General features: G+C 40.3%; 1 protein-coding gene and 4 non-coding genes across 7 annotated transcripts; 4 read left to right on the top strand and 1 right to left on the bottom strand.

Moving 5' to 3' along the window:
* Positions 1-61: 61 nt before the first annotated feature.
* Positions 62-8,604, top strand: ccdc115 (coiled-coil domain containing 115). 3 transcript variants are annotated; one of them, XM_003216652.3, is made up of 6 exons: positions 62-199; positions 3,340-3,468; positions 3,743-3,846; positions 4,834-4,940; positions 8,080-8,241; positions 8,334-8,604. In XM_003216652.3, exons 2-6 carry the CDS (start codon positions 3,340-3,342, stop codon positions 8,477-8,479), a joined length of 648 nt encoding a protein of 215 aa, XP_003216700.2. In that variant the 5' UTR covers positions 62-199; the 3' UTR covers positions 8,480-8,604. The 3 variants fall into 3 exon arrangements, with proteins under 3 accessions (XP_003216700.2, XP_016846585.2, XP_062827741.1); XM_016991096.2 differs by having other exon boundaries at positions 141-199; positions 3,328-3,468; XM_062971671.1 differs by lacking the exon at positions 62-199 and adding an exon at positions 245-505.
* A 4,975-nt stretch (positions 8,605-13,579) lies between these two features.
* trnae-uuc (transfer RNA glutamic acid (anticodon UUC)) lies at positions 13,580-13,651 on the top strand. Its single transcript has one exon. It is a non-coding gene; the product is annotated as a tRNA-Glu (tRNA).
* A 483-nt stretch (positions 13,652-14,134) lies between these two features.
* trnae-uuc (transfer RNA glutamic acid (anticodon UUC)) lies at positions 14,135-14,206 on the top strand. The gene has a single exon. It is a non-coding gene; the product is annotated as a tRNA-Glu (tRNA).
* Positions 14,207-14,611: 405 nt separating this feature from the next.
* trnae-uuc (transfer RNA glutamic acid (anticodon UUC)) lies at positions 14,612-14,683 on the top strand. The gene has a single exon. It is a non-coding gene; the product is annotated as a tRNA-Glu (tRNA).
* An 815-nt stretch (positions 14,684-15,498) lies between these two features.
* trnae-uuc (transfer RNA glutamic acid (anticodon UUC)) lies at positions 15,499-15,570 on the bottom strand. Its single transcript has one exon. It is a non-coding gene; the product is annotated as a tRNA-Glu (tRNA).
* Between the last annotated feature and the right edge of the window lie 511 nt (positions 15,571-16,081).

The following is a 16,081-nucleotide window of genomic DNA, read 5'->3' on the forward strand; positions in this document are numbered from 1 at the left end:
TTCGCCGGGAGTCCGTAGAAGGAATGTTATTGGTCCGTTACCCGAAAGTTTCCACCCTCTCGTTGAGCCGATTGGCGAGCGACTAATACCTGTGTTTTGATTGGTTCTTGAGGAAGAGAAGTCAAATTTCACGGTCAAGGGACCCGGAACTACAGAGAGGTGGTTGATTTGCACATCTGGCGAAGGAGATTGAGAGAAGGTTTGTTTGCAGAGGGTTTTTTATTTTTTATTTTTTAGACACAATAAACTTGTGGAGGAAGAAAAAGAAGTTCATCTATGCTGCATAATTGATGCAGTTTCATCCCACTTTAATAGCCATGGCTCAGTGCTTATGGGATCCTGAGAGTTGCAGTTTAGTGAGGCACCAGCACTCTTTGGCAAAGAAGGCTGAAGGTCTTGATTCTTTAGCCATGAGCCACAGCAGTTAGAGTGGTCTCGAACTGTGCTAAGTCTACAGTGTAGACGCATCCTCAGGTGTGAGATCTGCTGCAGTCCTTCATAGAAGGTACAGCACCAGGTTGATTTCCTGATGATTTGGACCAGAAGTGTTTGGGATGTTTTGTGGTTTTGAAATCCTTGTATTCCATATATGTACATAAGATGGGGGTCAGGTTTAAACCTATGATCATTTATATTTCATAGATACCTTATACATATACCCTAGAGCAGTGGTTCTCAACCTGTGGATCCCCAGGCATTTTGGCCTACAACCCCAGAAATCCCAGCGAATTTACCAGCAGTTAGGATTTCTGGGAGTTGAAGGCCAAAAAACATCCGGGCACCCACAGGTTGAGAACCACTACCCTAGAGGGTATTTTGTACACAATACAAGCTTATGTACCTAGTGATACCCAGGATAGGTAATTTGTAATGCTATTTATTAGAAAAAAAGTCATTATTTGTTTGTGAATTTTATGAATGGCCTCATTATAAAATGAATAAGGCTGTGGGTAAACTACGACACCCATCCCTCTCAAACCCTGTCAGTATTCAAAGTTGGTCATGATGGGTGTGTGTGCCAAGTTTGGTTCAGGTCCATCATCAGTGGGGTTTGCAGTGCTCTCTAGATTTGGGTGAACTGCAACTCCCATCATCCTGGGTCAACCCTCCCCTAAAACTCCAGCAGTACTTAAAGTTCGTCATTGGGGGGGGGGGTGTCTATGTGCCAGGTTTGGCCCAGATCCCTCATCAGCGTGGTTTGCCCATGGTTTGCTCTCTGGAGGTTTTCCCCATATGTGTGATGAACTACAATTCCCATCATCATCAACCCTTCCAGTATTCTCTGCTGGTCATGGGCGGTCTATGTGCCAAGTTCGGTCCAGATCTGTTGTTTGCAGGATTCACAGAGCTCTCTGGAAGTAAGAGCCATCTTGGAAAATACATACCGTGTTTCCCCGAAAATAAGACAGTGTCTTATATTAATTTTTACTCTCAAAGATGGTCTAGGTCTTATTTTCAGGGGATGTCTTATTTTTCCATGAAGAAGAATTCACATTTATTGTTGAACAAAAAATGAACATTTATTATATACTGTACAGTAGTTGTCATCACAAACCAGCATAACTAGACAAACTGTGGATCCTATCAAGAATTTCTTGTTACTGCCATTATTTCCATGTACAACTGGTATGTACGTTTACCAATCCTGCATGCTCTGGTGTTCTGTTTGGCAGGCGCTGGGCATGCTTCCAAACAAAAACTCTGCTAGGTCTTACTTTCGGGGGAGGTCTTATATTTAGCAATTCAGCAAAATTTCTACTAGGTCTTATTTTTTGGGGATGTCTTATTTTCGGGGAAACAGGGTACATACTGTACATATTTTCACTTTCTAATACTTTTGTGCATGAAACATTTGTGCACATAGAGTGGTCAGAAAGCAAACCCTGATGGGCAATCTCATATTTTGGAGTATTTTGAGATTCTGCAAAAGGGATGCTCAATCTGTAGTGAGGAGCAAGGTGCCTACAACCCTTTGGCACTTACCTCTGAGAAGGAAAGGTATTTGCAATTGCATTCTATACTATTGGGTTGTGATGGGAATTATGCAACCTTCCAAACATTGTTGAAATGCATCCCCCAGCTGTGCTGACCAGAGTCCAGCAACACAGTAACACCATTCCCATCCCTGGGTTAGACAGAACAAGCTTGAGATGAGACAACGGAGGATTAAACAAATGCTTGCATTATTATCGCATTAGGAAGCGCCTTTTCTGCTTTGTGGAACTGAAGAATCTATTGCAAAGCCTAGGAAATTACAAGGAGTTGTTGATCAGGTTATATGAGGGAGCTGTGTGATTTGCTTTACAGTACAGGCAGAATGCGCTCACACAAACAGAATATGGCCCCTGTATCTGTGGAGCTTGTTACCAAAAAGCACAAAATCTACCTGAACAAAATTTTCAGGAATTGGAAAAAAGTGCTGAGGATAGGCACTCCTTGGCTATAAATGCAGTTTGTCTAAGCCCTGTAACAAAATGATTTGATACATTTTGATCTGTACATAATATTCTACTCCTGGCCAACAATGTGCGGCCATCTAGAACATTCAGAAAAATATTGGTACCTTTTGAAAACAAATTCCACATTTGGAAGTACACCATTCACCAGGGGTCCCCAAACTAAGGCCCATGGGTCAGATGTGGCCATCCTATGTAATTTCCCTGGCCCTCATCCTAAACTTTCGACTTAGGGCCATCCTGAGTCTGAAATGGCTTGAAAGCACACAACAATAACAATCCTAATTAATCCGACTATATCATCAGTCAAAAGCAGGCCCACACTTCCCATTGAAATACTGATAAGCTTATGTTGGTTAAAATTGTTCTTCATTTTAAATATTGTATTGTCCTTTGATTATTATTTTTTTGCACAACAAATAAGATATGTGCAGTGTGCATAGGGATTCATTCATTTTTTTTTCAAACTACAGTCCAGTCCCCCCTGGGGGAGAAGAGTGGTATACAAATAAAATAAACAAACAAACAAACAATCTGAGAGACCATGAACCGGCCCTCAGCTTAAAATGTTTGAGGAGCTCTGGACTAGTCACATCCCTCTGGGCATCATTACATCCTTCACAACTCTATGATCACCTTCCAGCAGAAACAAAACAGAATTGCCTGGACAAAGGACTTAGAAAAAATGTGTAATGTGGGTAAATGAAACCATGGGTATCAGTCCCACAGATAAGAGGGTTATACGCTGTGTATATATATGTGTGCAGATATGTGTGTGTGTGTGTGTGTGTGTGTGTGTGTGTGTGTGTGTGTAATGCCAAGAGAAGAAGGGGTGGTCAAAAGATGAATACAAGAAAATGGGGTCATACAGGTTTCATTTCAGATGGCTCCAGCAAAAGACATGGGACCAGCAGAAATATGTGAGGAATTGGACCAAATTATCCTTCAGCTTTTTGATGCTCTTGAGATGCTCCAGAACAAGAGGGAAGCCTTTAACAGCTTGGTAGAACAGGTGAGAGCTTGTTTCAGGGTTTAGGCCTAGGTACTAACTACCGTTAAATGTAGTTCTAGATATGTATGGGGTTTCCCCTCCAGTTGATGTAGCTGGGCATAGCCTTCTGTCCATTACTCCTGGTTCCCTGATCCCACCGTTTTGGGAACTATGGAGACCACATCTTTCTTTGGAAACCCAACTCGCTCTCTGAAACTGCCTTTGTGATTCTTCTTTGACTGAATATCTCAAGATTTAGAAACTGTTTCTTAGCTTTTGATTTTTGCCTCTCCAGGGTTGGTTCTCTCTCTCTAAATCTCGCTATGCCATGGGCAACAAGTCTGTGTCTACCCTGCAGTACGGGCATCAAATGACTCCTCTGGTTCGAGTGAGGACTTGGTAAGACAGGATTTGAAAAGGTTCAAATAGAGGAGCCATGATTCTTGCCTGTTAGGTTCTCATGATTTTCATCTTTATCTCCAACTGATTTGTTTGGTAAACCAAAATAGATGATTTAATTGTATCCTGAAGTTTTAGACTACGGCTCCTATCAGCCCCAGCCAGCTGTAGGAGTTCTAATCCAAAATATATGGGAATTGCCTACCTAAATCAGATATTGTTACACACAATAATCTAAAGATGATTTTGGGAGAAAATCAAAGCAACTGGAAGACTTCTTATAAACAGGCAGTCTATTTGCTTCATGGGTGGATTGTGTTACTATTGGAGAACCTGGATTTGTTTGGTTTCTAAGATCCATCACCACAGAGTCTAGCGATATATCATAGTTCTGAACTAGAACTAGGAAGATGTACCAAAAGATGCAGATTTCCTCTCCAACCACAAAGCTGCTTCAAGTACCTTGTGGTGAAAAAAATGAAGAAGGGATAAGAACTATGTAGAGTGGCAAGGACTTCTTGAAGAAATCATTAAATGAAAATTTCAAGTGTTGATGTAAATATTCCATGACTACAGGAATACCAGATGGTGATATGATTACACTGTGTAGCAAATTTTGATTTTTTTTCTATTTCTGGTTTGAAAGTGTTATTTCCCATTTAATTGTGTAGTATTTACTTTGGAAGTAGTTGTTAATACTCCAGAAACTTCATTTTTGTGTCTGCCACAAACTATGTTGAATTGATTGAGACTCTTATGAGATATTCATTGAAAAGCTATTACAAAATGTGCTGCAGGATGTCCTGCAAAAATTAAGTTTTTATAGTCTAATAAACCTTTTCCGTATTTTTATGATTAGGAAATGGCATTAGGAAGTGGCATAACACAAAAATTGTGTTACATAAGTGTTACCTGTGCTCCAGAAGATGGATCATTAGTAGGCAGTATGTTCAGTTTTGCATTTTGCTCTTTTTTTGCTCAATCCAGTGAGAAAGAGAAGGATCAGGTGGAGTTTGATGTGATCCAAAAAGATGCTCCCAAAGCAAGGAGTGAAAGTGAAGCCACTGTAGAAGATATTGGGCCAAGTGAGCAAGGTAAGGGACTGAAATATTTTGGGACCTTCCTAAGATTGGGAATTGTATACACTTAGCTTGACGACCTGGGCCCAGTTCTGTTCAACATCTTTATTAATGTCTTAGATGAAGGGCTAGAGAACATGATCATCAAGTTTGCAGACAAAACCAGATTGGGAAGGATAGCCAATACTCCAGAAGACAGGAGCAGAATTCAAAATTATTTTAACAGATTAGAGAGATGGGTCGAAACTAACAAAATGAAGTTCAACAGGGACAAATGCAAGATACCCCAGTTAGGCAGAAAAAATAAAATGTAAAGATACAGAATGGGAGACTCCTGGCTTGACAGCAGTACTTGTGAAAAAGATCTTGGGAGTCCTTGTGGACAACAAGTTAAACATGAGCCAGCAATGTGATGCGGCAGCTAAAAAAGCCAATGGGATTTTGGCCTGAATAAATAGGAGTATAGTGTCTAGATCCGGGGAAGTCATGCTACCCCTCTATTCTGCCTTGGTCAGACCACACTTGGAATACTGTGTCCAATTCTGGGCACCGCAATTGAAAGGAGATGTTGACAACCTGGAATGTGTCCAGAGGAGGGCGACTAAAATGACATGATGATGGCCATGTATAAATACCGTGTTTCCCCGAAAATAAGACCTCCCCAAAGAATAAGACCTAGCAGGGGTTTGGGGGGATTGCCAAATATAAGGCCTCCCCTGAAAGTAAGACCTAGCAACTAAGGCTGCAGCAGAGTTCCATTGGGAAGCATGGCTGCAGGGCTAAAGCAGCACTCATACACACACTGGAGGGAGGGAGGGAGAGAAAGTGCTTGCTTTCTGTGCCTCCCTGCCTTGCGTTGCCTTGCCTGTCCCCCAGCCGCGGCTTGAAAAACCTTCAGTGGCTGCTGCTGCGCTGCCGTTTCTTCCTTCTCTCCGTCCTGGCCATGCTGCCTTCTTCCCAGAGGCTTCTGATTGGCTCCTGGAGCCCGGGCAAGGGAGGGTGGGAGGGAAGGAAGAGGGCTTTCCACTCGTCCCCAAGGCTTCTGTGCTCCTTAAAGGTACAGGACGCATTGGGATTCTCCTCTCATCCTTATTCCTATCCTATGCCCTGAAACATTATTTTATACTATTATTCTATTGCCATATTATTATCATCATATTCTGTTACTATTATTATATCCCATTATTATATTATCCTATTAATATATTTTATATCATTATATTATATTTTTCTATTATTATTATTATTATTATATCATTATATTATTATTCTATTATTATTATTCTATTATATTTTCATATTATTATATTATTCTGTTATTATTATATTCCATTTTATATTATCCTATTAATATATTTTATATCATTATATTCTATACTATTATTCTATTCTATTATCATATTATTATTTTATCATTATTAGCATATTCTGTTATTATTATTATATTCCATTTTATATTATCCTATTAATATATTTTATATCATTCTATTCCATTCTATTATTCTATTATATTATTATATTATTATATTATTATGCTATTCTGTTATTATATCCCATTATTATATTATCCTATTAATACCATATTATTATCATATTCTGTTATTATTATATCCTATTATTATATTATCTAATTAATATATTGTATATCATTATATTATTATTATATTATCATATTATTATTATTATTATTATTATTATTATAGTATATTATATTATTCATCATTCATGACTACATTGAAACTAGAATAGAGAGAAATCAGCGTGGAAACCTTGTGAAACCTAAACTGCAAGAGGTACCATAGATTGTTGCACATGTAAATAATGGTAGTAACAAGAAATTCTTGATAGGATTCACAGTTTGTCTGGTTATGCTGGTTTGTGATGACAACTACTTTACAGTATATAATAAATGTTCATTTTGTTGTTCAACAATAAATGTGAGCTCTTCTTCATGGAAAAATAAGACATCCCCTGAAAATAAGACCTAGTGCATCTTTGGAAGCAAAAATTAATATAAGACCCTGTCTTATTTTCGGGGAAACAGGGTATGTAAGGGGAAGTCATAGGGAGGAGGGAACAAGCTTGTTTTCTGCTGCCCTGGAGATGTGGAACAACAGCTTCAAACTACAGGAAAGATTCCACCCGAAGATTAGGAAGAATTTCCTAACTTTGAGAATTGTTCAGCAGTGGAATTTCTGCCCCGGAGTGTGGTTGACCCTCCTTCTTTGGGGGCTTTTAAGCAGAGGCTGGATGGCCATCTGTCGGGGATGCTTTGAATGCGATTTTCCTGTATTTTAGCAGGGAGTTGCACTGGATGGCCCACAAGGTCTCTTCCAACTCTATGATTCTATGTGTTCAATATCAGAATGTGAGATCCTATTGTTGAGTGAGCCTTGATGGGTGGTGAGGTGAATTTTTAGCAGGTGCATAGCATGAGGAGGAGATAAAACTCCCAGCTAAAACGATTATTTAAAACAGAACATTTTTTAAAATATGGTACATATTTAAAAAACAAACTCAAATTTGCAATTGCCTTTGAAATCAAATTTCATAATGAAGATATAGCAAGCCCATAGGGTTTATAATCTTTGTTTTAAACAATAAACCATTATCCCCAAGTAATGTTTTGCAAATGCAAAACTCTTGATAAAACAAAGATTTCGGCAGTGCTAACAAAGAATTCAAGAGGGTTTTTCAATAGTATAAAAGTTGGCTATAAGGAATATTGGAATCAGCACCAGTCTTTCTTCCAGATACAAGTCTATAAAAGAACAAAGCAATTTTCCCCAGAATCTCTGGGAAAATATATTCACTTAGTTCATAACTTCAGGCTTATATCTTGATATGTGTGAACAGGGCCATTCCAGGAGAAAGGTTTTGGATATCATGGAAGGTCAGCTGTCTTAGTCGGATTTGGGCATCACTGTATTTTTACTGCTAGAGATACAGGAGATGTGCTTGTACTTTCTCCTTTGAGTGCTAAGGTTGGTGTATGACCTGTATGTGGGTGGCTTTCCATTTGCTTTTTCAAAATGTATTGGCTGCCCATGTATATCAAGGCCATCAAGAATGGAACTGCAATTAAAGTATTGGAGGGTTATGTTTCCATTCTCCAGTCCCCCTTGTCTTGAAGGTATTATTTTAACGTTTGCAGTTCTACGACAAAGAAAGGGGCCAAGAAAAGCAGAGAGCTCAGACCAACCCCAGGAGGCCACCTCCCGTCCAGTAGAAGGATCAGGGCACCAAGACCCCTTGAATTGGTTTGGGATCCTTGTGCCCCAAAGTCTTCGTCAAGCCCAGCGGACTTTCCAAGAAGGTGAGGATCGTGGTGGCTGCTAGCTACATAAAACCCTTATCCAACTCCAAATGAATACTTTTAACACCTTTTCATCATCTCTCCTGTTCTAGGGATCCATTTGGCTGCAGAAATTGCCTCCTTGCAGAGTGAAATAGAGGCCTGTCGGCGCCGTTACCATGCATTGCTAGAAAGAAAACGCAACTTTGTACCCAGAGAGAGCAGCACCTGTGAGCTGCTAAAACCATCTCTCAGCTGAGATCATGAAAATACAAATTTGGGAATTTGTTGAGAGTTTTCCCTACAAAGTTCCCAGTTACTCTGTATGTCTTCTATTTTTGTTTATATATAAAGTTATGATGAATAAAAAGGACCTTAATAGAGGGTTGTTGTATGTCTTTCGGGCTGTGTGGCCATGTTCCAGAAGCATTCTCTCCTGACGTTTCACCCACATCTATGGCAGGCATCCTCAGAGGTTGTGAGGTATGGAGAAAACTAAGCAAAGAGGTTAATATATATCTGTGGAAAGTCTAGGGTGAGAGAGGTCAGTGTGAATGTTGTGTAGTTAATCACTTTAATTAGCATTGAAAAGCTTATAGACCTTAATAGACTTCAGATGACCTTGTTTATAGAGGTTCATTTCAAGAGACATGGAAGTTAGAGTTGGAGAGTCCACATAATTCAGCAGCCGGGCTTTAATTTTGCCTTAGTGTAAATGCTCACAAATAAATATTCACAGTTAGCTATGACAGATGGAGCAGATGGAAGCTACAACCCAGTAACACCTGAAGGGCAGCAAGACCACAGTGTGTCACAGGTAGCCACTGTTTTCAGAAGAACCTAGCATATCATGAAGCATCAAAGTTCTGATGTAAGATGTCATATAGTTATTTAAAGCAAAGCTTCTTAAACAAGAAGTAACAACCCCAAATGAGGTTACCATAACTTTATGTTGGGGTCATGACAGATTTGGAAGGGCAGAGTTCTGATTTAAAGTACCTATATGGGTGCTTTCTTATGATGCTACCCTCCTTACATGCCATCTGGTGAGGAAAATGGGACGAGGCCTTTCCAGTGGTCACTCCCACATGCTGGAATATCCTTCCCACTAGAGGAAAGGATAAGAGCATGAGATACCCTCCTTCCTTTAGCCAACCAGTACATCTTTTTATTTAAACAGGCATTTGATGTTACATAGGTTGTGCTTTTAATAGAAGTCATGTTTGCTTTCTTATCTTCATTGTTTCTTTTTCACTGTTGATGTATGATTGATACCATTTTAAATTATGAGTCCTTGAGAGCTAATTTAATTTTATTCAGTTTGTAATCTGGTTTCTAGAAGCATATTTTGTAACCTTGCAAATTGCCTTGAATCCCTTATTGCGGGAGAGTCAAACTTATTTGCATTGCAGGCGACATCAGCCTTATAGTTGTCTTCAAAGGACTGTTGGGATTCATGGATGGAGAATCAACCTATGTACACAGCAGACCAGCTATGTATTTTTAATATAGTTGTTGATGTTCTTTAGTTTTTATTTCAGTCCCCAGATGTTATTGAATGACATATCTCATCACTTTTAGATTATTCACTATGCAGACTGGGGATTATGGGGATTGCAACTCCATAGCATTTGTGGTTCTGAGGTTAAGGGAAGGGTAAGGGACATTTTGAGGTCAGATATTATATCTAAGGAGCCCCCGGTGGCACAGTGTGTGAAACCGCTGATCTGCTAATTTGCTGACCAAAAGATAGAATCATAGAATCGTAGAGTTGGAAGAGACCTCGTGGGTCATCCAGTCCAATCCCCTGCAAGAAGCAGAAAAATCTCATTCAAAGCACCCCCGACATATCGGTGGTTCGAATCTGGGGAGCGGAGTAAGCACCCGCTGTCAGCTTCAGCTTCTGCCAACCTAGCAGTTCGAAAACATACAAATGTGAGTAGATCAATAGGTACCGCTTTGGCGGGAAGGTCAGGGCACTCCATGCAGACATGTTGGCCACATGACCTTGGAGGTGTCTATGGACAACACCGGCTCTTCGGCTTAGAAATGGAGATGAACACCAACCCCCCAGAGCCGAACATGACTAGACTTAACGTCAGGAAAAAACCTTTACCGTTTACCTATCTTGAGTACAACAAACTGCAGCTTCCCATATGTTATTGTATCCCAACTCCCATCAGTTGTAGATATGTCTAATGATGAGGAATACAGGAGGAATAGTCCAACACCCGGAGGGCCACACATTTGATAGTCCTCAGCAGACTGTGCCACTATTAGAGTGGGATCTTGTGTTTCTGAACATTTTCCTTCAATGGCAAATAGAGGAATCAGAGGACACAATTGCCTTAGCTTCTGGAGGAGCTCTTTTTCTATGTGGGAAAAACATTGAAAGGTATATACATGATTAAATCCTCTTAACAATGAAATTCTTTTTTTTTTTACAAAGTCTTTTAATGTGCCCCAAGCCCCTTATTTGCATTCTCTGTCTTTCTAACAGCTTTTGTTGCAGGATCAGAGAAATGCATGGCCCTCTAGAAGTAGTTAGACTGCAACACCCTGCAGCCCTTACTGGTATAGATATTTGGGAGTTGTAGTGAGAAACATCTGGAGGGTCACTGTGGTCTTCTTTCTATCATCTCATCCTTACCATCCATGAAACCCCAAATCTAAGAAAAACTAGTGTATAGACAAAGTCCAGTGGTAGCATGGAGGACTTTCAGCGGAATTTCTCACTTGAATTGTGTTCAAGATCAGATCTTGGGTGCTAAGCAGGGCCAGCCCTGGTCAGGGTTGGATGGGAGACTGCCACCATGTCGCTGTAGGCTCTATTTCAAAGGAAGGAACTGGTGAAAACACCTCTAGGGATTCATTCAAAATCCTATGAAATTCATGAGGTTGCCATAAATGGACAGTTGATTTAAAAGAACATACAAGTGTATTATGGTTGCTTGAACCAATGTTATAATGTGATCTTCTTAACCAGGAATAAAGACAGATGTTTCTAATCCCCACTTGGCCATGATGAGCTCTGTGGCCTGATTAATTATTTCTTCTTCTTATTCTACTACTACTACTACTACTACTAGCTTGGATACCCAGCGTTGCCAGGGTTATTTGAAAAAGTCATTTTTTTTAAATTGTACAAAATGCATAAGGTTGTGGGTGAACTACAACTGACATCATGCCAATTTAACCCCAAGAAACCATCAGTACTTAAAAGTTTGTTATAGTGGGCACGTTTGCTCTGGATGCGTCATCAGTGGGGTTCACTGTGCTCTCTGTAGGGTAAACTACAACTCCCACTATGGTGATTCAGTTCCCTCAAACCCCTCCAGTAGGTTGAGTTAGTCATGGGGGTTCTGTGTGCCAAGTTTGGTCCAGGTCCATCATCAGTGGGGGTCACCGTTTCTCTGATTGTGGGTGAACTACAACTCCCAGAAAGGAAGGTCAGTTCCCCCCAAACCCCTCCAGCAATCAAATTTTGCTATACCAGGTATGTGTGCCAAGTTTGGTCCAGATCCATCAGTGTTTGGGTTCACAGTGCTGTCTAGATGTAGGTGAACTACAACTCCCCCAAATCATGGTGAATTTTCCCCAAAGACCCCCAGTATTTTTTGCTGGTCATGGGGGCTCTGTGTGCCAAGTTTGGCCTAATTCCATCTTTGGTGGAGTTCGGAGTGCTCTTTGATTGTAGGTGAACTATAAATCCCAGTACCTACAACTCCAAAATGTCCAAGCCAATTCCCCTCAAAACCCACCAGTATTCAAATTTGGGCATATCGGGTATGCGTGCCAAGTTTGGTCCAGATCCATCATAGTTTGGGCTCACAGTGCACAGATGAACTACAAATCCCCCAAATCAAGGTAAATTTTCCCCAAAGACCAGTATTTTTGTTGGTCATGGAGGTTTGGTGTGCCAAGTGAATTCCAGGTCCATTGTTGGTAGAATTCAGAGTGCTCATAGATATAGGTAGAGATAGAGATAGAAGATTGATTGATTGATTGATTGATTTTGTAGAAGGGGAAGTTAGAGGACTGAGTTTTAAACATAACACACAAAATCAATGAGAAGGAGGGAGAGACACTGTGAAAAGCTTATGATGGGAGAGAAATGTTGAAGAAAGACATTCAAAATAAATTCTGCAGCATCAAGGCTCAGAATATATATTTTATTTATTTATTTATTTACTACATTTATATGCCGCCCTTCTCACCCCAAAGGGACTCAGAGCGGCTTACAAATTCCATTCACATACAATACATTATATTATTAGCATAGTACAATACTAGCATTAAATAACTATATTGTACTATATCATTACATTGTAATATTATTAGTAATATTACATTTAATATCTATATATATAAAAGGGTAATCAAATTTCGGCCTAGGACAAAACAACAAAACTACACATCCCAGAAACACTAAACTTGGCAGCACAACCCCTCATCCATGCCTCTATGTTCATACAACAAAAAGAAAAGAAAAATAAAGTCCTAATTAGAGGGAGAAGGAATAATTGTTTTTATCCAATTGTTAGAAGGCTAAGCTTCGCCCACTTGGTCTCCTTGCAACCCACTCAGCCCAGGGGACAGGCAGAGTTAGACCTCACTTAGGCCTCTTCCACACAGATTATCAGATTTGAACTGGATTACATGGCAGTGTGGACTCAAGGCCCTTCCACACAGCTATATAACCCATTTATAATGGACTTAATGTCAGGGGAAAACCTTTACCCTTTACCTTAACTACCACCAATTCCTCAAGACTTTATTTCCCATACCACCATACTTCGCCACAGCAACGTGTGGCCGGGCACAGCTAGTATAATATATAATTAATATTATGAAATTGTATTATCAGTATTATATTGTAATACATTATAATATTATCAATATTATATGTATATACAATATATTATATTATTATAAATGATTATAAATTAAGTTGTATATTATATACTATTTTAGTGTAAAAGCTCCCAAAACTCAAAAGGTAAGCAAATGAACGCTTGCAAAACTTTCTCTTATGTATTTATTCCTCGCCTTCTTCCTAATATGAGACTCAACAAGACCAAAAAAGCTAAAATAAAATAAAATTAAAACCCTGATGATAAAAAGGCACACTAAGCAAGACATATTAAAATGCCATTAATTAGAAAAAATACATTTCTAAATAGAGCAAAAGACAAAAATTACAGCACATAACCAGTTGTAAAAGATATTAAGACTTTTAGTATAATATTTTTAATATGAAAAAGAACACTATATTATCAGAAAATCATTCTGTCAACTGGATTAGTGTGTGTTGTGTTCTTATATATATGCTTTGGTGGAAAGCATGTGTTCAGTGTTATCCCATATGGTCTAGCGGTTAGGATTCCTGGTTTTCACCCAGGCGGCCCGGGTTCGACTCCCGGTATGGGAAAACAGTGCTTTTTAAAAAGACTCAGGAAAATGACTAATTTAGGCGTGAAAAATGATTAATTTTGGAAGTAAATTGACACTTTCAAAGATTGGTCAATTTCAGTTGTATGTGTGATTGCAAGTAGAAATGATCTACTCTCTGCAATGACCCTCAATGACCATTCTGTGTGAAGAAGAGAATTGCAAAAATTTATAGCATATCTGTGGCTGCATCTCTACTCTAGAATTAATGCAGTTCGATACCACTTTAACTGCAATGGCTCGGTGCTATACAATCCTGGAACCACTCGTCATCCCAACTAAATCTCCCACGATTCCACAGTATTGAACAACCTGCATTAGTTCAACAGTGTAGAATATGTAAGGCTTCTATAATAAGTAAAAATGAAACGTGCAATTCCTGCCTATTCCTGTAGGGGGCAACAACAACGCGAGCTCCAGCTTGGATTGGGCCACACATCACTCGCAAGCAGCTACAGCCCTTTCCCATATGGTCTAGCGGTTAGGATTCCTGGTTTTCACCCAGGCGGCCCGGGTTCGACTCCCGGTATGGGAAAGACTTGATTTTTTTTTTTCATTTTTATTAAATTTCGAGTATAACTACTAAATGGTTCTTTACTGGATGGGGAAAAAAAAACCTTACTGATTTTAAAAAGGGAAAGCGTTCATGCATGCACTCAAAACATATTTTCCTGCATTCATTCAACATACATTTGCAAAAGTGTCAGACATTGTCGATCAAGATGTATGGGTATTTGCTCCTCTGTCGATTTGTGGCGAGCCGTCGGTGGATCTTTTTTTTTTTTTAAGGCAAAGATGAAATATATAGCCTACAGCATCTGGTATCGACCAGCGGTCTCCCATCCAAATATTAACCAGGGCTGACCCAGCTTAGCTTCCGTCATGTGACATCTAGCCTAGAGCACTTAGAACGTAGTGCGCCGAAGCTTCCATCATGTTTTCCCATATGGTCTAGCGGTTAGGATTCCTGGTTTTCACCCAGGCGGCCCGGGTTCGACTCCCGGTATGGGAAAGTGTGTATTTTACTTGACTTGCAACTTTCGCTTGCATTTAACAAGCATGGAATTTTCTATAACAAATAGGCTTTTTATGTACCTTTAAAATGATTGTGAGTTTTCCGGGCAGTATAGCCATGTTCCAGAAGCATTCTCTCCTGACGTTTCACCCACATCTAGGGCAGGCAGGCATCCTCAGAGGTTGGGAGGTCTGTTGGAAACTAGGCAAGTGGGGTTTATATGTCCAGGCTGGGAGAAAGAACTCTTGCCTATTGGAGGCAAGTATGAATGTTGCAATGGATCATCTTGATTAGCATTGAATAGCCTTGCAGCTTCAAAGCCTGGCTGCTCTTTGCTTGGGGGGAATCCTTTGTTGGGAGGTGATTAGCTGGTTAGCTACTGGCATCTTTGGGTGCAGAATGAATGCAGTTTGACACCGCTTTGCCATGGGTTTGAATTCCTGGGAGTTGTAGTTTGGTGCGTCACCTTTTGGCAGGAAAGGCTGAAGACGTGACAAAGCTACAACTCTCACGATTCCAAGGCAATGAGGCATGGAAGATAAAGTGGTGTTAAGCTGTGTCAATTCTGCAGTATAAATACAGAACGGGAATGTCGTTTTCTTTCCCTCTGCCGCCTCCGCTCATCCGGTTATTGGATGGCTTATACTGGGGGCATCTCTGCATTCACAGACAAAAATAAAAGCAAGCTTCATCTGGCTCTCTCGAGTTTCGGCCTCTTTTTTTTTTTTTTGCTTGTTTGTTTTGCTTTGTTTTGTATTTTTTCTCCTAATGGGCATTCAAATCAATGAGTGACCTTCCAAAACTCTAAGCTTTTCCCATACCGGGAGTCGAACCCGGGCCGCCTGGGTGAAAACCAGGAATCCTAACCGCTAGACCATATGGGAGCCGCTGGAGAGCGCTTCCTCTTCCTTGCTACTGAATGACGTGATCAAGGAATGGCGATGCATTCATACTTATGCCCATTGATACTGCTGAGACACAAAGAAGCCCTTTGAGGCGGGCTCTTCTTCTGTGTCCCCTTTCCGGGCTACTGCTAGAGCATCATGGGAGTTGTAGTTTCACACCGCCTTGAGTCTCCTCTGCCCAAGGGGGCTAGCGCCTCAGCAAACTACAACCCCCACTATTCCATGGCACTGAGTTAAAAAGGGGGCTCAGGCATGCGCAGAGAGACCTGTCACACTCGTACTTATATAGACAGCGACAGTGGGTTCTCGATATCCGCTGGGGTTTGGTGTCCCACATCAAGGACACTGACACCCCCCCCCCTTTAATTCCCACCGTACATTAATTATGCTCAAAAACCTATGTATCTATTTCACATTCACATCCATTTTCTTGGTCTCCTCCCCCAGACATAAGTGCGTGGCCCTTTAAGCGTTGCCATGGCGACGTCAG

Source organism: Anolis carolinensis, chromosome 2, assembly GCF_035594765.1.
Source record: "Anolis carolinensis isolate JA03-04 chromosome 2, rAnoCar3.1.pri, whole genome shotgun sequence".
Taxonomy (NCBI): Eukaryota; Metazoa; Chordata; class Lepidosauria; order Squamata; family Dactyloidae; genus Anolis; species Anolis carolinensis.